The 26442-nt window shown below is 43.0% G+C and overlaps 1 protein-coding gene across 2 annotated transcripts in view; it reads left to right on the top strand.

The window, feature by feature from the left end:
* Positions 1–26442, top strand: part of trabd2b (TraB domain containing 2B) — a gene marked incomplete at both ends in the record, with an annotated part of 76545 nt that overhangs the window by 19201 nt on the left and 30902 nt on the right. For both annotated transcript variants that reach the window (XM_083970845.1, XM_083970846.1), the window contains one exon: positions 24541–24687. In XM_083970845.1, the coding sequence (XP_083826971.1) occupies positions 24541–24687 (147 nt within the window). The remainder of the gene's footprint in view (positions 1–24540; positions 24688–26442) is intronic.

Here is a 26442-nt window from a genome sequence, read left to right on the forward strand (position 1 = left end):
GAACCTGGGCTGAGGCGTTATCAAAAAAGTAGGTACCAGGCACAAGGTGCTAGTGGAAAAGCTGAATAAATGAGTAGAGCCGTGCTGAGTCAAGCTGAGTCGTGCAAGTGGAAAACGGCCGTTAGACTTAGACTAGAGCCTTTAACCTCAAGTCTAATTCCCAACAAATTTGCTGTATGCTTCTTGAGTCAGGACCCTGCCAAATCTGAACACACAGCCATGATTAAAATCAGCCTAATGATTTTTTGGAAGAGTCATTTGTCAATTACTGTTCATCATAATTAAGGGTTAGCAAATCTGTCAATGAAAACTGGCCTTGAAATAGACCCCACAGCTAAGTCTGACTCCAAAGCAACATTATACAGCACATAGGCCTACAGAGTATATACTTGGATTTGTATGAGGGAGGGCTGAGAGTATCAGACCACTGGCCACAGGCCTCTCTAATTAGAGAATACCAAATGATAAACTGAAGAGAGTGTTTTATATTTTCATATAAAGATGTGTGGTCCCAAATTGAGTTCATCCTGCAAATGACTTTTTTAAGAGGGAACTTTTCCGCAGTTTTTTTCTGGCTGTATTCATAGTGGAATTTGACTTTATAGTGACTGTGTGTCCGGCAGTGAAGGGCTCCACAGAGATGTTTCCATGCCACTGGTCTGTAACGGATGTGGCCTTCTACATCCAATGGCGCGCTGCAACTTTACAGAATCTGATAATATGAAAAATATGGACTGGGCGCAGCGTGAGCCAAGTCATGTTCTGGATCGCCATGAACAAATCCTATGATTTTGATAGATTTTTCTGCTGTTGATTCTCTCAGGTAATAGTGTCAACGCCTCAGGCAGTTGACAGAGGCCTGACAGACAGACAGCGTGCGTGCCATTGTTGACAGCCAAAAGCTAGATCTTTGTGAGAAGCTCAAGGAGAGCGAGTGAGTATTGGAATGGAAACTCAAGTCTATTTTATCAGCTTGCCAAAATGCAAAGGGAGAGTGCATGAGAGACACAGAGAAAGAGAGAGAGACAGAGAGAGAGGCCAGGCCCCCTCAAAGCCTCTGTAGTCAGCTCTGGTGACGGCCAACCCAAGCACTTGAGAGCAGTGTGAATGGCTTTTTAATGCCTGCTAACAGCCCGGGTATTTAGTGGAATGGGGGGTTGGGGGTGGATGAAGGGATATGCTGAATGATGGGAGGTTTGGAGAAAGGATGAGAGTGACGACAATGTTTGGACATGAGGTCCCAGATGACCACAACTGCAACACCGCTGCCCTCGCTACGGGAGCTACGCGGCTGCAGGGCTGAAGTGCTGTCTCGGTTTCATGCTGTTAGTGATCACATTTTTAAAAGTTGCGGTCTTTTTTCTGACTCCAATCTCATTTGTCTTGGTCATGTCTCAGTATTTTTCTTGAGGTCTTTTTATTTTGCCTGAGACTGACACAAATTAAGTCTCAATTATGTGGAAATAGCAGGGGTAATTGCCTTTATTGCTCTACTATCTATAGATGAATGTCCAGCTGGCTACTGATTACACACTCGCTCAAATGGAGAATTATGCTGTTGAGAAGTGCTATCCAATACAAGTATAATACAAAGTCCCATATACTATCAATAACAAGCCTGACAAATTCGCACCCTTTTGTGGCGGTGGTCAGAAAGAAGACAAGGCATGTCTTGGCCTGGACTTGGACTTCAGTCTTGTTTGGTCTTGGCCTTGATCATGACTTCAGCACTGATTTACATTTTCCTACAGCTGCCTCAAGACAAAACCTATTCAGCACAGTAAAGCTGCATGAACTCTAATGAGGTTGTAAATGTGTCTGTAGGTTAAAAGAGTATAATTATTTGAAGAAAAAAAAATTGCATTCATTATTTTGTCTGCTGACCCATTTCTAGAGAGTTCAAAATGAGTTCATTGAAAATCAGTCATCTTAGCTAAGGGTTAAAGCTGTATGCATGTGTGCAGTTGTCTCCATATTATGTTATTTGTGATTCTATATAAGAGCAGACAAGTGCGGAGTCTCCCCATAAGATACAGGAATTTAAAAAAAGAAGATATGACCTTTGACCTCGACTATTATTTCTCTCATTAAAATGGTGCAGTGGCTCTACAAATAGTACAGCACATAATATGTGAGTTCTGTCACCCACTGCATGTAATAAATTAGTTTAGTGTTGCACTGCCAAGAGTGAGTTATGCCAAATAAAGGGAATCCATTGCCGCTGTTGAAGAAAGCAAACTAGCGTGTCCAAAAGGTTTCAATAAATGAGTACTTACTCTTTGACTGAACAACAAAGGGTTTTGTAAATCATTTCACTGGCCTCAGTGTCATAAAACTCAGCATATGAAATGAATAGCAATGCACTCTATATCAGTCCAAATGGTAAAAAAAAGAAAAAAGGAACGCGAGAAAAAACAAAGAGAGCCAGAATCCTTTTTATCATGTTCATCAGAGGAGGAATACTGATGTAAGAAAATTGGTCAGGTCACATAAACCATAAAAACATTGCTATCTTACCTCAGCCCGGCTGCTGTTTACACAAAGCGGCCCTGGACTCAAACAAAGAGCTGGAAGGCTTCTTGGAAACCAGGGGAAGAGGAGATGAGAATGATGAGGAGAGGAAAGAGACAAAGATGTAAAACAGGAGGTGGTGAAAGCAGAGAGAGAAAACAAACAGAGAAATTAAACGACCTCCTTTCATTTTGATTTCAGAGAATCAAACAAAGACTCCTGGATCTTCTTTTAACTGCCTACCGACTTGCTCAAATAAACAGCACTGGTCGGTGTGAGATGTCTAGATAGCTGCTTCACTCTACTTGAGTATTTTGTGGACTATGTTACTGTTATATGTTATTTTTTCAAGACTTATTTCTATTCAAATATTTTTAAAGCATTTACTTTCACTCATGTATGGTAGGGAGTACTACCTGGCATTTAGTAAAGCAGTCAGTCTTGGCACTGATATGAACCAATCCTCAAAGCTTGGCGAGACACTTTAATAAGTTATCATGAAATGTTTGCTGGGACCACACCACATCAGGTAATTCATTCGGTGGTGGAATTCTGCACAGACAGGTTGCCTTAAATTGAACTGAGAAAACAGAAATTTTATTCAAGTAAAACACCGTCCTCATTCCTTCCTTCCCTTCAAATCCGGATTGGTGCGCTGCCAGAACGGAGAGACCAAGCCTTGAATCGCTCAATCCCCATGGCCCCTGAACTGCTCAACCCGATGGCACCAAATGTGCTGTTTAAGCTTGCTCCTCCTCACACTTCACCTTCACCCACACTCCGACCACACACCCCTGGGACTGACGGGGTTATTTGTCAAAACCATCAGCAGGTTCTCTTAAAAAAAAAAAAAAAAGGTTCAGAAAGTGTGAAGTCTGGTTTGAGTCTGCAAAATGTGCCTGGAAACCCACCCGTCTTCACTTGGGCTGACCTGGGATGGTGGAGTTTTTTGGTTGGGAGGGCACCAAGTTCGGGAGAAATTTTCAGGAATCTGTATTAAAATGTGGGATGAAGAGACCAAACCCTGACTCCACCGAAGCAATTTCCTCGCTTTTCTTATTTTAAAAAAGAATGCTTATCTTGGATCAGTCGCTACCGTGATTGTGGATGAAACCATTTTGAAGGATGTCTGCGTTGGGTTGAGCTTTTCTCGGGCAGCACTGCCCACCCAGGAGGACTTGCTGATCTGGCTCTTGTAAAAAGCAACTCTATTCCACTCTCTCTCCCGGAGAAACACAAATAAATTCCTTATAATCAGCCACGAGTTCTTTGGGGGCTCATTTGGAAAGAATGTAATTGAAACTTAAGGTAACATTATTCATAAGGTAAGTGTGCTTTGGTAAGCCCGATGTCTTTCTTCCCCAGCTGGCCTTTGATATACCCAAGGGTGATCTTGCTGCGGTTTAGATGAAGACACAATTATTCAAGGCGGCACCAAGGTGGGCTTTGAAACAGTTTAGGAACACTCTGTGAATTGTAAATCTCACACAGCACGGGAATTATTTCAACAAATGATTAGGCACAAATTCACAGACATTATGAGACGTCCTTGGCTTTCACTTCCTGTCTGTCTTCTTTCCCTCTTGTTCGCTGCTTTCCTCTCTGTGTTGGCTTCTGTCGCTCTCTGGAAGTGCTGAGGGGGAAAAGGTCCTGAGTTCAGCTCCTCTGAAAGGGGATCCAAACCGCGTGCTAACGAGAATGCCAAGCCTAACAGGGACTGACAGCTCATCGCACTGAGAACTGCTGTGTGTATATATGTGTGTGTGAGGGTCGGCGGTTGGTGCCAAATATCTGTGTGCATTTATTATGAGTAGGCAAACATCCCTGGTTGAGCTTAATAACTCGCATATTCTTTCACACGCATGCATGCAGGAATGTGCCCACATGAACACACTTAAAAACTGGAGTTAACACACACTTATACACAAACACTGGGGATGGGAGTCATTGTTTCTGCTGAAATAAAGGAGGGCTGTTGCCACACGGTCATATCTGATTGAAAATGAGCTACATGATGTCAACATTCGCCTATAGCAGTATCGTAGGCATCATCAGCCAGATCTTAAATCGCATGTGCATTCATACAAAAATACTAGTAAAAATATCTATTATGAACTCAACATTAAAACTACAAATATACACTCTTGGTGTTTTTTTTCTTTCCTCCCATAAAGGATAATTTCAGTTCATGCGTTCTAAACTTGTAAACACTGACACTGTTTTCACACAAGGAAGATTTGTGGATCTTGTCCTATGTAGCTTGCATAGTGAGTTTACAGGCCTGTCCAACCCTGAAAAACATGGCAAGTGTCAATAAAGCTTTACAAAGGCTCAGACAACTTGAACCCACCTATCAGATGCAGCAGCAGTTATCATTTCTAAGAATCCGATCTGAAAACTGGAGGATATTATGTGTTAACCCGCTCCACCACTCCACCCTAACTCCATCATGGCCATAACCATCATCTTTCTCGTCTTGTCTGTCTGGGCTCAGATGAAAAGCAGATGGGTCAGAGGGTAGAGAAAGAGAAACATGAAGAGGAATAAAACGGGTGTAAAGTCAGATGGAGGCTAAGAGGTCAGAGTCTGACGGCAGAGATGAAAACATGATGAAAAGAAATTGTCCAGGGAGAAAGAAAAAGAGCGCTACAGAGAAAGGGTGAGAGAGAGAAGAGAGAGAGAATCACAGAAAGTGAGATGGCGATAAAGACAGCAGAGGGGTCAGGCTGGGAGCGAGGGAACAGTCGGCCATTTTCAGATGAAAGGAATCCAACCAATCCCTTCAATGATAAACATGTGTCTGTGTCACCCATCCCAGGACTCTGCTCTATTTATGCATGTGTGTGTGCGTTAGTGTGAGACCGCGCGCGCGTGTGTGTGTGTGTTTGCGTTGTTACAGACAGACTGACTCCTGACAGTGCAGATGATGATATACACTTGGACACACCAACACCTCGTCCACCATTTTGGCAACAGCAGGGGGATACGTAGCGCATGAGTGTTAACTGACACAAGCCATCGCACTTTCAACACAGCACTGGAGCCAGATAACAAAACACTGCATCTCCTCTGCTCTCTACTCCGCTCTACTCCTTCAGTCCTGTCCTCACCTGCCTCCTGACCCACCGCTCACTTACACCTCCAGGGAAAAGACAACATAACGTGAACTAACATGAAATATGAACCACAAAGTATCTAAATCACAATGATTTACATATCGCTCTAACCCCTTATTATGTTCATAGCTACTATGCTTGTAATTATGCCATGCGTAACTGCCCCAAGTAATAACACACATAAGCACTTTTTGAGCTGAAACCTCTGACAACAGGGAGATGTAATATGGTCTGACACTGCTATGTTTAACATTTGGTTAGTCTTAGGCAAAGATTGACTTGGGTACGGTTGGGGGGAAAACTCATGGCATGGGTTAAGATAAGTACTTGGTTAAGGTTAAGGAAACATTGAGGTCTGGGTAAAAATAACAACCTGGTTAAAGTCAGACAACGACTGCGGTCATGGTCAAAAGAAACCAACGTGAACTATTAGCATGTTAAAATTTGGTGTTTAAAGTTATTCCTTCCTGATGAAAGTCATAATTCATTTGGTCATGAGAGAGTTTTGTCACAAGAATGTAAACATGCACGTAATATTGTGCAAATACATGTGTAATATTTTGTAGGAAACTAAAATGCTGCCCAGATGACTTTTTTTTTTTTTTTTTAAACAAATAAACTGGGGATATTGAATATTTCTGTAGATTGTGCAACAGAACAATGGATGCACTGAAACTGCACGTAAATACAAAATGTTCACGTCGAAGTATTTCATTGCTCTTTTGTACAATATTTCCTTCTGGCAACTAAAACTAAAACAATTAACATTGTTTGTGGTTATGTTGAAGCCACTCTGAGCTGTCAAAGGTCAAGGAGATACAGTGTTGGTTAACTTGTGACAAAGTCAGCGCTGGCATGAAGCACAGGAAGGGACTATGACAGTATTCAACCAAAACAATGATCTCTCTCTAACCTTATACACATGTTCAATTCAGATTTTTCTTAGTCTGATTTGATGTTTTTGTGTTGATAGTTCATAGTCATGTTTTTAAATAACACGTATCCAGCTCCAGTGCAGCATGAGGTAAACATGGATGACGTAGCTGTGTGAGTATACATATCAAGGATTATTTGTTGTGGAGACAAGATGGATGAGGAGAATGAGAGCGAGAACAATACAACAAGAAGACAACAAAAGTTGTGGCTACTCTCTTCCATGTCTAGTTTTACTGGGCCATGACGACAGGGCCGTTGCTAGGAATTCTGGGCCCCCTTAAAGAATACTAAAGTGGGCCCCTACGCCCTGACTTTTCCACTTTTTTTTCTTAGACTATGTATGTATTATCATTTTTTATTTAGCCTACTTTGTTTTGATGCTAATGCAGCATTACTATGAGTATTAGTCAGGGTCTTAAGCAGAATAATTCAGTCATACAGAGATTAGACTACTGGGGTTTTTTGTAGGCCCTAATGGGTGCTGGGCCCCTAGAATTATCATCACCTTTCTCCCCCATACAACGGCCCTGCATGACAATGATGCGTATGCACGTATGCAGAGAAGATCTTTAAAAACACATAGACAACAAATTTAGATCTAACTGTTCTGAACAGAGTGAGTGAGAGAGAGAGAGAGAGAGAGAGAGAGAGAGAGAGAGAGAGAGAGAGAGAGAGAGAGAGAGAGAGAGAGAGAGAGAGATATTGGATCGGAACCAGTCCATTTTGGTTTGTTCCTCAGTTGTGCAGTGACCTTGGGAGCTCCACAAACTGCAACTTAAGTAAACACATGCAAGGACACAAATGTGCTACAAAATCAGAAAATCACCTCATCAATTTGACCGCGCATGGCTGCAAAAACTCACAACACCTGCAAACACAAAGACGCACTGCAAAAACTCACAACATAATGGAAGTGTCTCTGTGGACACAAAGTAGTGAGTGAAGGTGGCTGCCTGTGAGTGGTGTATAAAAACAAACACTTCTGTTGTGTGTGTTGTAAAATTGATGAAGTTGTTTTCTGAATTTGTATCACGTTTGTGTCTCTGCATGTGTTTTCTCCAGTTGAACTCTCAGAGCCAACGTATAAGTTGTCTAAACTACACATCATCCGAGACATGTAATACAACACCAGTCTCCACAATTGAAGTTCTCTGCTCATATTGTCAGGACGTCCTTTGATTGATTGAGTGAAATTGCAAGATTTTCTCTTTTTCCACTGATGCACCTGTGTAGAGATCATTTGGCTACAGTGGAGCGTTCTTCAGTTGGCTCAAACTGTTTTATAAATTCAGAATAACACGAGCCAACATCACAATAATAAAAAATATCCATATCTTTTATAGCTGACAAATGCAATTTGCATTCAACAACTGTTGACTGCTGTGACTCACATTTGTAAGAGTGTTTGCTTTTGGGATAAAACCCTGAGCTTTAAATTTCTTTCTTCTTTTTTTTTTTTTTAAGTTTACATCATTTTGTCTATCTTCTGCACGTACCCTCCCTTTTCCTGCTCTCCTCATCGGTCGTCTTTATCCTCCCCTCTCCACCACTCAGTCAGCCATTCATGGACCTCAGCAGTAAAAGTACCCCCACCCCCCACCCCTCCCGCCCGCCCGAGAGACAGAGGTTGAGAGAAGGGCCTCTGTGGTTCTCTGTTGACTCACCCACCTTCTTGGAGCGTTGCCATGGCCACTGCCAGCCTGGCCTGAAGTGAACCAGGTGGGGGGGTGTAGATGGTGGGGGTGGGGGGATGCAAAGAGAGAGAGCGAGAGAGAACAGGGGGTCAGTGAGGGAGAGGAAATGAGGTGGAGGGGAGACGGCGACCCGAGTACAAGAGGAAGAAAAGAGGAGAAACAGAGGAGGAGTTTTGTTTTGGCGGGGTAAACATTCTTGAGCTTGTTCCTGTTGTTCAAAAGGTAACTGCAAACATCAGTGAGTGTCTGTGGGATCTTCAACCTCCCACATGTGTTTGTATGTGCATGCGTGTTTATACCAGTGTTTATTTAATTGTGTGTTACTTCCTTTATTGTATTTTCAAAACAATGGCTGTGGTGGACAGGGTATTTACTTGTGGGAGCTGCAGAGTACAATCACTCATCTTTCCATCCCTCTGTTGTAACCTCGAACTGTGTGAGGCGTCTGTCAGAAAGCCCCTTCACGTAACAGTGTGTGTGTGTGTGTGTGTGTGTGTGTGTGTGTGTGTGTGTGTGTGTGTGTGTGTGTGTGTGTGTGTGTGTGTGTGTGTGGAGCCATTAAAACCACGGCTACTCACCCATAACCACACTTTGATGACTGGGTCACTGGCACACACTCATGCATGCAGGAGAACACATAAACACTCAGACACGGACACACACACACACACACACACACACACACACACACACACACACACACACTCAGACTGTGGCACAGCTCGATGTGGCTCCATTTCTACTCAATGGACTTTGACAGATATTGTTTTCAGTGACTCTAAAGTTGATAACATCATGTCTGAGTGGGTACATACATACATGAGTGTGTGTATGTGTGTGTGCATGTGCCACATAACTATCTCACACTGCAATTTCTTTGAAATTCAGCCCCTAATTTACCAATGAGAGAACTGATGTGTAGCTGTTAGTAAACCAACGGTGATACAGTAAAATCCCTCGTGTTAATTACGATGGGCTTCGCTCAGCAGGGGGTGTGGTGAATTGGAAATGGAGAACTTGGAGGGGAAAACTCTTGTCTGTTGAAACAAAAACACCACAAATACACATAATATTATACAGGGGGGTAGTGAAGCAATTCTTCTGTTCAGGCCATGTTTGTGCACAAAGCGTAGGTTCATGGCAGCAGTTGAGTGAAACACTGATCTGTTTTAGAGCTCGGAACAGAGCGGGCACAGCATCTTTTACATTATAGAGCTCTGGAAACTCAAACCACTTTTGATAGGAAATTGTTTCCTCTGTGGTGAGACCTGGCCCATTACTCTGAGGTGTGTACGTGTGTGTGTGTGTGTGTGTGTGTGTGTGTGTGTGTGTGTGTGTGTGTGTGTGTGTGTGTGTGTGTGTGTGTGTGTGTGTGTGTGTGTGTGTGTGTGTGTGTGTGTGTGTGTGTGTGTGTGTAGGTGTGTGTGTAGGTGTGTGTGTGTGTGTGTGTGTGTGTGTGTGTGTGTGTGCTTGTGCACGTGTGGATGTGAGACTGTGAGATTGTGTTTGTTTGTGCGTCTGTGGCTCCAGAGCCGGGCAGACAGTTGGTCTGCAGCAATCAAAAGAGAGATAACATAAAGGTTAAGCCGGATTCACAAAGAGGTAGTGTGTGAGTCGGAGAGTGTGTGTGTTTAGGGTTGCTGTCCTCATAGGAAGTGTGTTATTGTTCCACAATTACCTGTACGTGCCACATGTAGAGTAAATTGCGATTCCTTTTGAGTTTAAGTGTAAAGATTGATCTCAAACATTAAGCCCTGTTCATATAATTAAAAATTGCAGATTTGTAACAGATGTTAATATCGGTGGAAGCTAGCATACCTTATTCACTTTGCTGCACCATTCACTTTTATCTGTGCCAGAATAGAAACAAACCCACAAGAGGTTTACAGGCACTTATTAAACAGGAGGCAGTGGTTTTGAATAAACTGTGTGAACTGTGCAACTGAGCTCAGTTACAAAGTTTGCTAACTGATCCTTAGCAAGTTTGTTAGCTTCTTTTTTTTTGTCCCAATTAACTTTGTATTAATCAGAATTTTGTGTAATGATGAACAATATGTGAGAGAAGGGGTGGGGTTAAAAGAGATAGAGAGAAAGAATACTACACTCCAGGAGCTATTAACAGATGTGCATTGAAGTGTGTCCAAGTGGTGTGTCCATGTGCCACTGTTCCACTTTCTACATAAGAAATAAAATAGTTCAAAACCATCATTAAAATTTTAATACACTGAAAAAAAAAGAAACATTTTCAAGGTGGGTGTCCCACTTATTCACATGTACTGGTGCTTTCCTACTCATTTTTACCTAGCTCAGTAAAAAAACATAAACAAAACACCAATGCATCTGAAATAAACACAGATTGGTTCATATGTGTGTCAGTAGATCAATGTATTGCCATGGCTGTTGCTATGAGTCATATGCATTGCATATGCATTATACACTGTGATGCTGGTGGCTCTTTCTGACAGACACTGTTGGTTTGGTAACATTTAACTCAGTCTTAAATTATGTATTATCATGTATTTACATATTTACACTCGCTATCTTGAGGACGCACACGTGTTCTAATTGATTAGTATGGCAGCATGAAGCGCACTGAAAGTATCCGGATGGTGCACTCAAAAGGGGAAAAAAGTTGAGAGTGAAATAATATACAGTTCTCACCATTAACGGTTGTCATCTTGGCTCGGTAACGGAGCGGGACGGACCACCAGCGCAATTTCAAACTTGTGAAAATGGTAACTGGGGAACACAAAGAAAACAAAACACACAATTATACAAGACACTATTTTATGTAGTCTAGTACAGAAATTCATGCACATATAAAACTAAATACTTTACTGATCTCTGCTACTCATTGTTTTTCCTGAGGTTTTATTCTTTGCCTTCCAGTGAAGACAAACTGTGGGAGTTGTAATCTTGTTTATCCAGCACTCCTCCCGTCTGCTTCAGCATTCCTCTCCATCGGTGTGGCCTGTTTGATGATTTGTGGCCCATTTAAAGCCACAATCCTGTGATCTGTAGGTCTGGGTGACCACAAACCCACAGCATGGCTGACTAAGTCTGCCCTTGAGCCGCTGTGGGCCGCCCAAACACGCACACCAGCACACTCATTCTCTCCCACACATATACAAGTAAAAAAAAAAAAAAAAAAGTACATACTGTACATAGACAGATATTGGTCCCTACATACAGTATGTACAGCTCACACCTACTGCACACACACACTCAAACATTGAATTATTGGTCTTTCCCACAGACTGATCCCCTCTGTAAGAAGCCCGCGCTGAGCTGTGGTCCAAACCCAATGTTTTCCTTAATAGAGGGTACGGGTGCTAAAACTATTAGAGGCAGCAATCATAGACTTAATCATATTGGATTTCTTCATGCCAAGCACTTTCCCTGGGAGACTACAGGGCTGCAAGCCCCTGGGTGGTTAGAGACTGGATGAATATTTATGTGAATGTCTGTGCCTAAAAAAAAAAACGTGCGCGCAAGAGAAAAAAAAAGAAATGGTTTACTGTGTGGTGATAAAAGTATACCATCTTTTTGCGTGTCAGGACATCTGGTACGCAAACATCTTAATAGTACTTTATTTCATGCCAAAGGAAATACTGTGTGCTTCAAAAATGGGCAAAGACATAAACATAAAGGCATATAAATAAATACTCTTAGAATAATATACATCTTTGTACAGTTTGTTTGTTGCAAACCATGGCTTAGTTGTGGGGATACAAACCCCTGAAAGGGCTTCAGGCCTTAAAACTTAAGTTCTTTAAATCTATGTGACAGTACCAGAGTCATAATCACATGGGTAATACAGAGATTAAAGAACAGCCAAGAATATGACAGAGCAAAATAAGAGCGGCACTATAAATATGGTGTCATAGATTCATGTGCGCACCAGACGTGCTGAAATCTTATTCCCTGTTGGCTTAGTGCTTGAATTATTTCATTAGCTCCCGTTGGATGGCCCACACAAACACACACACACACACACACACACACACACACACACACACACACACACACACACACACACACACACACACACACACACACACACACACACACACACACACACACACACACACACACACACACTCATATGCACAGATTATGCATGCAGCAGCCAAACAAACAAGCAAAGAGAGAATGAGCTCAATCACTGTCAACCAGATCTCGCTCCATGCTCTACCACACTATCTCAATTTCTCTTTGCTGCACACTCACACATTATGTATAAACACACAAAAATGAATCAAGGTTGTAAATAAATTAAGAGGATTGTAAAAACATTCTCTAAGCCTTGGCCTTGGCTCAAATCAACAGAGTTAAGCGCCTAAACTACAAATTTATGAAATAATGAGAGTCTTATGAGAGCAGTTAAAAGCCCAGTCTCTGATGTGACAGCCAGCACCGCTCCTAGTCAAGGCCAGGCGCAAGGAAGAGCTACTAATCTACAGCTAGCTTTACTGTAACCCCTCCACCACATGCCACCAAGACTCTGCCTTCCACCTCCAACCACATGGCAGCACGGAGGGTTTATTTCCCATATCCCTCATTTTTCGCCACCTCACCCTGGGTGCTTCTGTAAATTGTCTTGTCTTGTTTGTTTGTCTGTTTTGCTCTGTCTCTATGTTGGCTTCATCTCGGCTTCTTCCTCTAGCCGACCTCTCCCTCGCACACAGACGCACAATTACCGGTTTCCCTCTCTGCCTCTGCGCCTCGCTGACAAACACGAGCAAAGCGAGCTCCAGCACTTAAACAAATGCATGTTTTATCCAAGTCTCTTTCCTCTTGCGTTGATTAATTGCTTTGATGCTGCAGGGAGACTCATTCATGAGCCCCTCGTAAACATGATTAATTCCTTCTTAGTTCAATGTTCAGCATAAGTCTGACGTCTGCCATGGCTGTCAGCATATACAGGTCTCATTAATTAATTTGAATATGACAAGGCCAAAACTTCTGATCCACGGTAATTAAGAGTAGCACTTTGGAGGTCAGCCGGCTGATGTCTGAACTTCATAAATCCAATTTTCCTCCTACACCACTACACATGCTTTGCTCCAGTAAAGTTGCATTTATTCAGTAGTAAAAGGTCAGAGGTCGTCTGGTGGATGCTTAAAAATCGACATTGACTGGTATCCTAAATTTCTGATGAGTAAAGGCTGGTTTATGCTCCAACAAAGCATCCAATCATGTCAGAGAGTTTTTTCATGAGGAATGACAGAAAAACTTCTGCCAAATGAGCGCAGTGCCAACAAACCTTAGTTGTTTCTGAAAGTAACAGAATTGATCGGGCATGACCACCCTCATCTGAAGCTATTCAACCATTTGACCAGCACTGCTGAAGAAGCATGCTGGCAGCTTCACACAAGGAATCCTTAGAATAGCACCCTCCCTAACACCTTTTTTCCTCAGCTGTCATCTTGTGTTTCATTTGACTTTTTCTTCCTCAGCTTGGTCTCCATCACCAGCTGAGCTTTCACTTCTCTGTGAAGGCTTTTCTCCGCCGCTTGAAGACCCGTGTGGGAACTTTTGTGTGTTTTGTGTGAGCGTGTGATATCGCTCCTTGTGAATACGCCATACACGCTGGAAGTGGATTAAGAAGTGTTCAACTGCACTGAGATTTCCCCCAGTCAGTCTGTCCAGCACATGAAACCTGGTAGACCGAATCTGACTTTGTCTGCTTTTCATCTGCTTTTCATTTTTACAACCACACTTTTCATTTACACAGAAAGAGCGAAAGACACAGAGAAAAAAGAGAGATGGTTGAGAGTCTTCATGACGTCTGTGGTCAGGCCAGAGCAGGATATAAACTCAGTATGGATTTGTCTGGGTGTGTGTCTGTAAATGACAAACAGTTTACAACAGGCTTTAGAGGGAAATGTAACAAATGAGGCATTACTCATTTCCGCAAAGGTAATTACGTTAATTCACTATCTAATCCACAGCAGAAGTAATTACTCACACTACATGTTACTATACAGTGGCTTTCATTACACAGACAGTGCCCTCCAGCAACTCCAAAGTCGACCATTTACATTTTCTGTATTTAACATATGGAAAAATGCGCTCAGACTCTGCAGAGTTCAGACACCCTCCAACTATGAGCAAATCCGGGTGATTCCTGGATGTAGTTTTGTCAGGAGGCTGGCGAGCCAGATAAGAAGAAAGTATGTAAAAGCAACAACTTAAGAGTTTCTGGAAGATGCATTCCTCTCTTGGCAGAGGCTACATAACATCTCCTGGATGGGCCTCTCTGCTGAATGCACAGAGACAAATTTACACACATGACACATGAAATTACGATGGACTGAATGTGATATGGCAGGAGGTTTATCTTCCTCTCATTACTGTAAGAAAAGACTCAGCCAATAAATATTTTCCAACTCTAAAAATACTTTTCTGCCTGTCAAATACATCAGAGGTCTCTCCGGTGGTCCCACAGTTGTTAAGTGCTGGCAAACCTTGGTTGGCAATAGTTTGGGAAGGTTGCACACATTTGTGTGTATGTTTGTGTGTCCCTCTGCATGCTTCATCTACCGCAGCTTGTTCTCATTGGGAAGATAATCTGGACTCTGCTTCCTTGTGGATGTGCTGACAGAACCTTTTGAAATGACAGAGCAGTGTGACCTTCACTCAGTGTGATTTACAGTACAGTAGAGCCCTGAAAACTCTCATTTAGCACTCATAAATATACGCTGCTTCTTCACAGTCTTTTTTTTTGTGTGCATGTGCCTGAAAGGTTTACATTACGATCCTACTCTGTCTCTGTTTTTCTGCAGGCTGAATACACTTGCATGAAATTGAACATTTCTCCTGCTGATTTGCCATGAAATGGTGTGCTTGTGTGGGATTATGGCGCGTTAGCTTCAGCATCGAGGCTAATAGAGCCGTGACTGAAGGAGAGGAGAGGAGAGGAGAGGAGAGGAGAGGAGAGCAGAGGACGTTTGCTCCAATTCCTCCTCCTTCTGCTCTATTCTAGTAGACAGTCAGAGTACTGTGCAATTTAGACAAACTCTGTAGTGAAGACAGAGACATATGCGTGCAAGCATGTGCGAGGTGGAACGACGCAGGAAGGAGGAAGGACATGAAAGCTAAATAAACAGAGATCAGTGACAGTTGTGGAAGGAGAGCCGCCATCAAATGAAAGAAAAGAGAGAACAAGAGCAAGAGGGACGGCTGGGAGAGGGATGAAGGGCTGTTGCTGAACTGTTTAATCTGGGGATTTGTCATTGAGAGCGTATAACCTGGGCGGAGAAAAGGGAGGAAGGCTGGCGATTGAGGGTTTGAGAATTGATGGCGGATGAGGAGGCGTGAGTTGTTTTTGGAGGCATGGGGACAGACCTGAAGATGGAGGGGCTTTGGGAGGATGAAAAGGAGAGATGGAGGAGGACAAAACTGGCCAGCTGGCCTCCAGACCTGTAAGATGGGAGGAAGAGAAGGAGGAGGAGGAAGAGGAGAGGTGCACTAGGTCTGCTTCCTCCTCTCTTCTGTCTACCTCTTGTGGTTAACTGTAAACATCTGGCCTTTTGTCAGACTCTTTTACATTATACCTCCTGCTGTGTCTTTTCCAGTTCTTTTCTCTTTCTCCTTCTTTTCTCCTATATGTCATCTCCTTGGCTTATTTTTTCTCTCTCCTTCCTTCTCCTGCATTTACCTTCTGGTCCTGTGCTGAAACACACATGCCCAACATGCCACCTTTAACTCATCCATAAAACCTCCTCAATCATATCGCTTTCACATGAAAATATGATTCTTTTATAGCTATGACCTGCTGCATTACACCCTCTGCTACCAAAGTGTCCACCTCTCTGCAGGGGAAATCAAATCTGCCCTTCACATTTTGCAAACTAGAACAATTCAGCTCTGGATTCTTGCTGACGTGCAGGCACACAATAACCCTAACTGAAATAGTGATTTATTCAACAAAGAATCAGCTTGACTCGACTTGGCGTGACATCATTTGAATATCATCTGAATGACGCGTCTTGATTGAAGGCCGCATGCATGCTAGACTTGCACAAAGCAAGGATTCCTCTCTTAAAAAGGATTGAGTTGAGTCACCTGGACCAGCTCCTACTAACTGTTTGGACACTTGCTGTTTCTCAATCTGGATCTGCTTTTTCTTCCATTACACAATTTATGTTCATGCAGGAGATTATGTGCTGCTCTCATGTTTCAGCCGGACCTCAGATGTGGACTTTACAAAGGACAAATCATTCTTTGGGAATTATTCTGTCTAAAGCCATTAGTCGAACCAAAGCAAGCTGCATGGAGATAAGAGAGAGTGGTGGTCAGGCCCTGGTTTGAGGCAGAGGAGGCATGTTTTAAGCATAGACGGCTGTTTCTCACTGCTGCTTTCTCATGCCGCAGAGAGGACGCAGCTCATCTGGTTTGGATAGCATCACACATCATAATGGGAGCTGGATAAATCCAATGGAATTCAATGAGAATTTTTCCTTTAAAAAAAAAAGGGGAAAAAAGAGCAGGCTGTGAAATGTGTTAGGATCAGTGAAGGCCATGATGTTAGTGGTGGACTACGAGCTGGCGGGTGGGGGGATAAGGTAAGAGTGGCCTGATGTGAGCTCGACCTTAGCAAGGCTTTTAATCTGTTTTTCAACTGTGTGTCATGGAGGGTTGAAACAAGAGAAGCAATCTGTTGGGTGAGATAATTTCATTCATGTGATAAATAAATAAATATTAGTAAGATAAGAGGTAATTTGGCCTTCTCAGAGATAAATGTTGCACACATTAAAGGAAATTCCCTTTCGGCCATGTGTATTGTATTACTCGAACTAAGATGAAGTGTGATGATGATGATTTAAATTGACATGCCCGAAATAAACAAATTGATTGATTGATTGAAATAAGTAAAGCAATAAGGTCAGGGTAGCATTTTATTTGACCTGATTTACATCAAAACTGCATTTATTTATTTTTTTTACTTTGTGACTATAATTGCAATGTAACAGGTTGAAAATATAGTTAATCATCTTAACAGACAGCTGAAATAGGGGGCATTAGCACGGTTTTGGGATATACAATTAAATGAAAACTCGATATTTGTTGAATGTTTGGTCTTGACAAACATCAGAGGGAAATTTCTGGCCCTTAAGCTGCTAAATGCTTCAGTATCTTCACCAACTTTGTTGTTCAGATGTTTGGTGTTTGAACAGGTACCATACCATGTGGGTTTAGGTTTTTTCTTTGGCCAGAAAACCAAAACAATGCTAAAAGACACTAAACCACTCAATGGAGCTGAGGGTCAAAATCTTATCATACAGGGGCTGACTACTATGAGCAATTTTCACATTGTACATTGTTATTTGAGATATCATTAATCCGAAAATTTTGATTATTGAAATGTATATTCAATTTATCCATAATTATGAATCTTGTTCTCACATGTATCGAGTTCAGACAGGAATCAGAGGTAAAGAAGTGAAGTCTTCTCCACCTTTATCCACATTATTCCTGTAATGTTCACCTCTGTTGTTCTGTTTGCATATTGCCATGCTTATTCGTGTTTAACAGCTCTTTGATTTTGAAACAAAAACAAAAATTAGAACAATTTCACTTTTGCTTGTGGGCATTCACAGCGAGGGGCCAGCTGTGTGCTTTTTCACTCCGGATCAAGTGATACTTTATTATTTTCTCTGTTTTTTAGGGAGGCAGGAAAGCTGGTATGACTGGTTCACCAGCAGCACTGCCAAGTCAAACAGCAGGGTTTATTTGTGGACAAGTGTAGAGAGAGCTGGGGCAACACCCACCCTCCTGATTCACTAGAGACTCTTATTAGGGGCAGAGTCAGGAGGCTCTGGGGAGTGAAGGGGTGTATACAGTGTGTGTATGAATGAGTGCTTACAGGTCTTGTTTTATTGGAGGATAAAAGAATAACAAGTGGAGAGGGGACAGCAGAGAGGGGTGGATGGTAGTGGAGGTTAAGAGAATAAACTGAGGGAGGATGAGAAAAATGCAAGGAGGGGGTGGAAGTTTGGGGGATTTTTACCACAAGAGAGGGATATCTCCCATCATCAGACCTTCACCCCCGCCTCAGAGAGGAAATAAGAAAGGACGGAAGGAAGAAGGAGGGGGAAGAATAGGAGGCTTTCTGTGGAGGCTGGCTAGCAGCAGGCCTCTGCTACTGGGATTGTTCCTCTGGTAATCCCTGGATTTCCTAGGCTGAGACAGGAGGTAGACCAGGCAGGGAGAGAGACTTAGCGAGACAGAAGGAGAGACAGAATGAGAGAAGACAGAAAGGAAGTGGGAAGAGAAAGAGGGGCGAGAGCAGAGACAAAGAAGAAACAATATTCAAAACACTGGCGCCGTCGTTTGTGGAAAAGATCTGAAATGTCTTCTCTTTCATGTGGTTTGTATACAGGTATCGCTCAAAGAGGAACGTGATGTGTATAATCATTGGCGCGTGTGCTTATGGGTGGCTGTATATGTGTTTTTCTGAGTGTGCATGCTTGTCCGTTTGTGTATTTTGGGTATTAACAGGGGTAATGATTTGGAAGAAAGTAAGGCTCTGGCTTGCTGCACCTCATGCCAGATGTGATGAGTTGAAAGTGCTGCTTACCTTCAAATGGGCAAATGAAACGAAAGGCGCCGAAGGGCTGTAAAACTATTTTGGCAATGCTCTGACGTTGGAGGTCACATTTGAGGCATTTTTACGCTTGAATGTTGCCTTTAAAGCCCTTGACTGGTTACATGATTCCCTTGGAGTTAAGAAAAAAAAAAAAAAAAAAAAGGCTTGTGGACCCTTGTTGATAAAACCGTAGGAGACAACAGTGAAGCTATCATGTGAGACTGTCCAGACAACTTTGATGTTGTCTTGTGTGACACCATCTTTCCACCCATAACGTATTCAAGGTGCTTTTTAAGGCAAGAAAGGACTGAAGGATCAGACAACAGCGGGCTTTTAAAATACCAGTGCCACTCCTCCATGCGCGTTCAAGCATGAAGTCCTACTGAGATAGTATAGGTTAAAAGAAAGTGGACACGAGGGTGTTTTTTTATGAATTCTTTTAAGCTTCTCTGCTGAGGCTACGAAAGGAAAAAGTGCGCTCACACAAACTGGTATCCACCCTGTTTTGGGGGTTGCTCTGTGGGGAACGGGGATGAGATATCGCACTCCCCCTATTCTTGGGTTGCCCTGGATGTTATTTCAACTCCTCCTTACCTCCTTCCCTTCCGTCACCCCAGGGTGCTGTGAACCCAATCCCCTCTTGTCGTCTGTAGCCGGAGCCCAAGGGAGAAGCCGGCTCGGCCCAGAGGAGCCCAACAGTGCGTGTCCCGGGTCAGGGGTCTAGCTCTTCTCTTTTTCAGGCGATGAAACACAAGCAGCTCTCAGGGACACAAGAGCAGTGGAGGGGAACGCACCACTGTGAAGCTGTTTGGACAGAGCAGAGATAAAGAGCCTAGTTGTAATTCTAGATGGCTTCTTTGTACTCACAGGGGCTACAAAAATTGTTACATGTTATTACTGATAAATTAATTTAAGAAGAACTCCTTTGGTGTTTTGTATCTCATTATATGTCTGTTGGTGAAAAAAGTGGTATTAAGCCTTTTGTGGCTCCAGAGGAAGGTTCATAAAATCTAATCAGTTGCCTAAATAGAGTGAAGAATTAATTTGTCCCTGCCACCGCTGGACTCCTCAACAGCATCACATGATATGTCCTCCCTCACTGTGTGTATATGTGTGTGTTTGAGTTTTATTTATTTATTTATTAACACTGCTGACTGTATCAAAAATTGTACCTCTGGGATGATAAAGTTCACCTTGTAAGTGATGTCACTTGATCTCTATCTGAACTGGCAGTGGGTGAATTGCACTGTGGGCACTGGGTTTTCGCAAGGAAGAAAAATCTGTGGAGCAGGTACATGTATTCTTTCTTTTTGGTAAATAAATTAATACAAGTCCAGGGGAAGCGAAGAGAGTCTATAACATAAACATACAAAAACATACACGTTTCATGAATTTTCCACTTCTTTGCATCAGTTAAAACTTTTTTTGACTGTCCATCATGATGCTGTGATCAGTGTTATTGGACTTCAGTATTCAATGCACACAGCACTGTAGTAATTGATAGTTTTATTTAATCTCTACTGTTAATGAAGACCAAACTTCCAGTAAACCCTGGTCCCCTCAGTCACAAAGACTATCACTACTCTTTCTGTGGCTTGTGTACTCGCCCTGTGTTGTTAGAAACTATGAGAAACTCAGCCTCCGAAGCTGTAAAACTGGTGTATGCACAAAGTGGTTTTCAACCCGGGAGCCAGAGCTGAGATGAAAAATGAAAAAGTGTCCTGCTACCAACATTTATCTGTTATTCCTTCTTTCCAATGTGTGAAATATTGGATAGTTTTAACTTTACTTTGTGAGTGGAAAATGACGTATTGCATGACTGAACCTATTTAAAGTATCATTAAATATTGGCAAGAAGTTCAGAAAAGCAGTTCAATTTATTTCCTGTTGTGGCAGCCTACAGTATGTGGTGATAAGAAATTAGATGATATGTCGATAATTCAGCATCATGTGAAACTAAAATAGAAAACTTTATTGTCCCGTCAAGGCAGGAAATTCATCTTTGGTCTCACTTACATAGGAAAAACACAGACGCTTGCCAGCAAGACTTACATGAGACAAAACAAATCAACCATGATCACATACACATAATAAAAAAAAATACATACAGGTAACAACTGCACTTCAAGACCCCCCTATAATTGCTTATGCATGAGAAATAAAGCAGTATCCTGAAGCCATAGAAGCCAGTAAGGCCAAACATAGGAAAATACAGACAGACAGACTGAGAGAAATGCAGTGGAGCATTGAAAAAAAGGAGAAATGTGTGAAGAAAACTTTTCAGCTCCCCTGCCTGATGCTGGCAGGCACCACCAGGGTTTCCTTCACCTGTCTGGTTGTACCCACTCATTTCCTCATGCCAGGTCTGCGCCCATACACCGAACCCAAACTCTCCACCAAACAAAAACAGAAGAATCACCTCCATCTGTACAACACATGCCCCTCTCCAGGAGAACAAGGCTTTATTTGTCTTATACCATTCTTTCACACTTTCTGCTCTCTCTGGTTTCTGTTCCCTGCTTTCTGTCTTTCTCATACCATTACTCCTCCCTTCCTTTGTTCTTTCTTTCTGCACGTTTTGGAAAAGTGTGTCTCATTGTTTCACCACAGCTGACATGCAAGAAGTAATGAATAGTGAAATATAAAGGATGGCTTTGGGAGTGCAGACAATGAGGGGATGACAAACGTTGAACAAGACAAGATAGGCATGGGAAAGTGTTTTGGTTTTGCTTGATCTGTGTGTGACGGAGAATTCATTTACAGGCTTTTTAGGAAATAATAATCCCGTGTATTAGATTTTGGCCTCCACAGTTTGACACTTCCTTCTGTTGTATCACAGCCTGAAACCCTTTAGCTCTATCCATCACTCACTTTCTCCCATTCAGAGCTAAGGAGAAATAATAGAGGGGGTGATGTAGTCGACAAAAGTGAGCTCTCTCAGTTCCAGCACCTTGTCATCGGCACCTACTCATTACATGCTTCAGACCTGTAAAACTTTCAAACAAGCTAACACTGTTGCTAGCTAACAGCCAGGATTTAATGCACTTCAAGGTCAATTGCTGCTACGCACACACATGTTGATAAATTACATTTTCACTCTCATATATAAAAGATCTCTGTGATTTAAAAAAATGTTTTTTATGCTGTTCCCTCTCCCGCCCGACCCTGTCTTTCTGTTTTCTTTCCAACGCTCGCTAATGAATTTTTGGAGTGCTGCGCTCGGTTCGCAGGATCCAAGACCATCCGTGTGCTCTGCTCCTTCCAGCTTTGTTCTTATAAAGCTTTTATTTAATTAAAATGGGAGTTTCTCACGCACATATTAGAGGAGACAAGAAAAAAGAGAGAGGAGAGACCTACAGTAGTTAACTATGTGGTGAACAGTCTGTCAAAGTGAGTGTACCACTTCAGCATGAGAACACCCACTCTGTAAGGCAGCACACATATTTGCTCTTATGCATATACATGCAAGCGTTTGCACACACACACACACACACACACACACACACACACACACAGAGAGAGAGGGAATGTTTGCATTTTTCCCCTCTCTCGCCCTCCGCCTCTCCCGTAGTGATTGACATGCGCACTCATTTAGCCCAGCACAAACTCAGGCACCATGGTTACAGCTGCAGAGATGTACTTTCCCCGGGAGACGGACAATATTGAAATAACAACTCCCTTAACAACACAACCAACCACACACACACACACACACACACACACACACACACACACACACACACACACACACACACACACACACACACACTTCTTACCCTACATCCTCCAACAGACTCGCTCTCCCCTCTGTCCTGTCTGGTGCAGTTAGCCATGTTAACGGAAACTACTGAAGCTGGCTGCATTACAAAAAGCCTGGCAGGTGTGTGTGCCCTGCCAGCTCTGGACCCTGACTCTGTCCAGGCCGTGCTCTGGTGTTTGTCTTGGAAAATCCCTCGAGCTGTGGCAAAGAAGTGTGTGGGTCAAGAACTTGAGGTGGTGGCAACTTACTGGCACAGAATCAGCATGTGCAGAAGCAGAAGTAGCAGGCATTTGCCTCTCTGGGCCTGGCATCACACCTCAACATTACCTGGAGTTTAGAGCAATAAAAAGAAATCTCATGTGAGATGGAAATAGAAAGTGAAATGAGGTATAGTGTCATTAGTGAGGCAGCAGGGGAGCTTCTGGGTTTGGGAAGTCTGGTGCTGAGATATGAGCTGAGAAAAGCACAAAAGTCATATTTTTCAGAACTGAGCTGGTCACAGGTTTGATCAAGACCTATTCCTGGATTATGCACCTCTTATAGCGCGACAGCATGGCGCTGAGCATAGCAAAGAAATATACGGAATGAAACATGTCAAGGAGAATAAATAAGATCAAACTCAGTTCTTGGTTGTACAGTGGGAGGAAGGGCTCAGGATCCGGAGCTGGCAAAGAGATGAGACAAAGATGGAGAGTCTTGGAGTGGAAGTAGAGAAAAGGCACGGGTAGAGAAAAATACAGACAAGAAAGAGGGATAATGAGAGACTTATATATGCCGTTAGCTCATCAGTTGTCACTTTGCATTATGAAAAAAAAAACACTAAAGCTAAAGAGCTCACAAGACTGGTTAGCAAACATAATGACCTCAGAGAGAGGGAGAGAGAAAGAGGGAATCACGAGGTTGGGCTTAGAGCTTGGTTGTGATTATCCCAGTGCAGGGGTTACCTGGAGTTGAAGCACTCAATATGCACGATATGGGCATTTATGATTGCGAAAACATAACTTAATTGCGTGAATTACGACCCAGACATCGGCCTCAATCAGTTGCGCAGCTGTATCGGCCTTAAGCTGCTCCACAAATCATGTGGGCCAGGATGCTGACGTTCTCCCTGCAGTATTTTCCAAAGCTCTAGTCAGGTTTCTTGGTAATTAGGATCATAGGCATGGATCAGGGTGGTGTGGTTTGAAGATATGATGAGCTGAGTCACTTGTTCTAATCAAGTAAACTGAAACTGTCTTACTGGGTGCAACGGAGAACTGTGTGAAATCTGTTGTATTGTTCCACAAAGAAAGACAGGAAGGGGGGAAAACACATTTTCCTCTTCAAACACACCTCTGGTTCCAGTAAGAGAGCTTAACAGTGATTGACAACTTGGTCCCGGTTGCTAGGCCAGTCAGAGGTGGCGTGGGATTGTGCAGGGCGGGAGCTGGGAGGTTAACCCCTGGTGTCTAGGACAGCTGTGGAGTTGCTGGGCTGGCTGGCGGCTGCACACTATAAATTCTCTCTAAAGAGGGTTTACTTTTGATTTTAATGGGCGCCGTAAATTTACGGCACCCGGGTCCTGGTGAAAGAGAAAGAAGGGCTATTTTGAAAGGGTCCCTCTCTCTTTCTTCCCCTGGTCTCTCCTTCGTTCGGAGGAAAGTAAGTGGAGTGTTGCCATGTCTTTTGTGGTCTGCTTTTACCTGTAGTCAGCCTGTATGGAAAGTGTATGAAAATATCCTGAAAGAAATGAAAATGCTGCAGAACAACTAATATATCTCCTGCACTCAGCATAACGGCTTCATTGTATACTAAGGTCACACTATATATTTAAGGGGGTGGGGGGCTGGTTATTTCTACCCCGTTCATAGCAGAATCCTGTCGAGTGCACGGCAGAGAGAGCTGAGTTTATGGATGCAGAAACCAAAAGTTCTCTCTCTCTCTCTCTAGGTGCTGTTTGCTTTGAACCAGACGCTGCTGCAGCACGAGGGCGTTCGAGCAGGCAGCCTGCAGGGCTCCTACACCACCGAGGACCTCATTACACACTACAACTGTGGTGACCTCAGCTCCATTATCTTCAACCATGACACCTCACAGGTTGGTCTCCTCCGTTAGATTCTACATCACCTAACATGTGGAGATGTTACCTTCAATGGTGCCTCATCTCAAAATTATTTATAATCTGACAGTTCTGAGATTGAATTGTCTGCCCTCTACACAAGGAAGCCTGTGCAGCTTCACAACAGACTTCATCATATCACCCACACCAAACCCCCAATTTTTTTCCCCCAGTATTTCAAATGGGTAAAATCTAATTTCATTCTAGAAGTGCCGCATCTTGAATTGCTCAGCCCCTCCTCCTGATGCTGTACCCTCCCTCATTGATGTGAATATTGTGCAATGTGGTGGAACAACTTTAGTTTCGAGCCTTCAGTGCCTCTGCCAATATGATTCTGTGATTGTATACAACACAATGGTAAAAACATTATGGCGAAATATAGGTGCAACATGAAAATGTATTTATCATTATGCAGGTCCAACATATTTCAGCGAGTTTTAGTCTGATGCTTTCTTTTAGTTTACAAAGACTGAATTGTTTAATTTTGTTTTCTTGGACAAGGGTATGGTTTCCAACATGGTAAAATATTCAAGCAAAAATAATGGCTACATAGTAACAGCTACATCAGTCCAAAAACATCTGTAACGGTGTTCAAAAACCTCAAATCTGTCAGACCCTCCATTTGAGTTGGCAACCACCTCATACCCACTTCATTGCCATTACACCATCGTCACCTCAAACTTTTCGGCTTGCACATCACTTCCACAAAACTGCACATTGCCATATTAATCCCTCTCAACCTCAGGTTACTTGAGAGTCTGACACTTTAATAGCTCTGAACTCAGCTGTAAATACACCATCTGACCTCCTCCAACGCTGTGTTTCCTAACATAGCCTGTGCTCCTTCAGTGATGGCCTGGTCATCCATCTTCACACCCAGCTCTGCAAACTGTTGAAAGGCCATTCAATATATAGTGCAAACACTCACACACACAGACACACGTGGTATAGACACCAGCTTTCACTCCATCTCCACACTTGAATACAGAACTACTTGTAAAGCCCTCTCCATAAGTCAATTACGTTGTGTCAACCTCCCTCGCTGATCCTTAAGTCCCATTAAACCTAACACACCATGTAACCTCAACTCACCGATCAGCTGCAGAGATTCCACATCATTCGCAGAAAAGACACACACAGTAAGAAAAACGTATGCGCAAAGTTCAGGTCAGACATTTCAAAACTCACCATGGCCTTGGCATATTCCCCCCTTTTTCCTTCTTTCTTTCTCTCTCTGTCTGCCTCTATCTAGCTTTTACTCTCTGGGGGCCATGAAGAGCTTGTTAGCCACAGCCTCACCTGCAGTCATGGCTAACGTTGTCTCCTGCATGAACGTTTTAAATCATACCAGTTCGCCCCCGCTCCCCATGTCATAATAACATGTATTAACATTCCCCAGCACATGCTAGAGCAATCAGACACCCGACTCTGACGCCTGCTTCTGTAGCATGGTGATGTATAGCAGGTTTGTGTGTGAGAGAGAGAGAGAGAGAAAGAGAGAGAGAGAGAGAGAGAGAGAGAGAGAGAGAGAGAGAGAGAGAGAGAGAGAGAGGGGGGGGACCTTCAGGGCTGTAAAAGAGCAGGTGGTTTTTGATAGATAGGACGTAATCCAGGGGCCTCTGACACCCCTGACGCTCAATCTTCATCATATTAGGAATGATGGGTCCCAGAGCCGAGCTGACTAATGCAAGGCAGGTAGATGCACTTCAACGCTCAAATGGTACCAAATCCTT

This window comes from Trachurus trachurus (genome assembly GCF_905171665.1).
Source record: "Trachurus trachurus genome assembly, chromosome: 4".
Taxonomy (NCBI): Eukaryota; Metazoa; Chordata; class Actinopteri; order Carangiformes; family Carangidae; genus Trachurus; species Trachurus trachurus.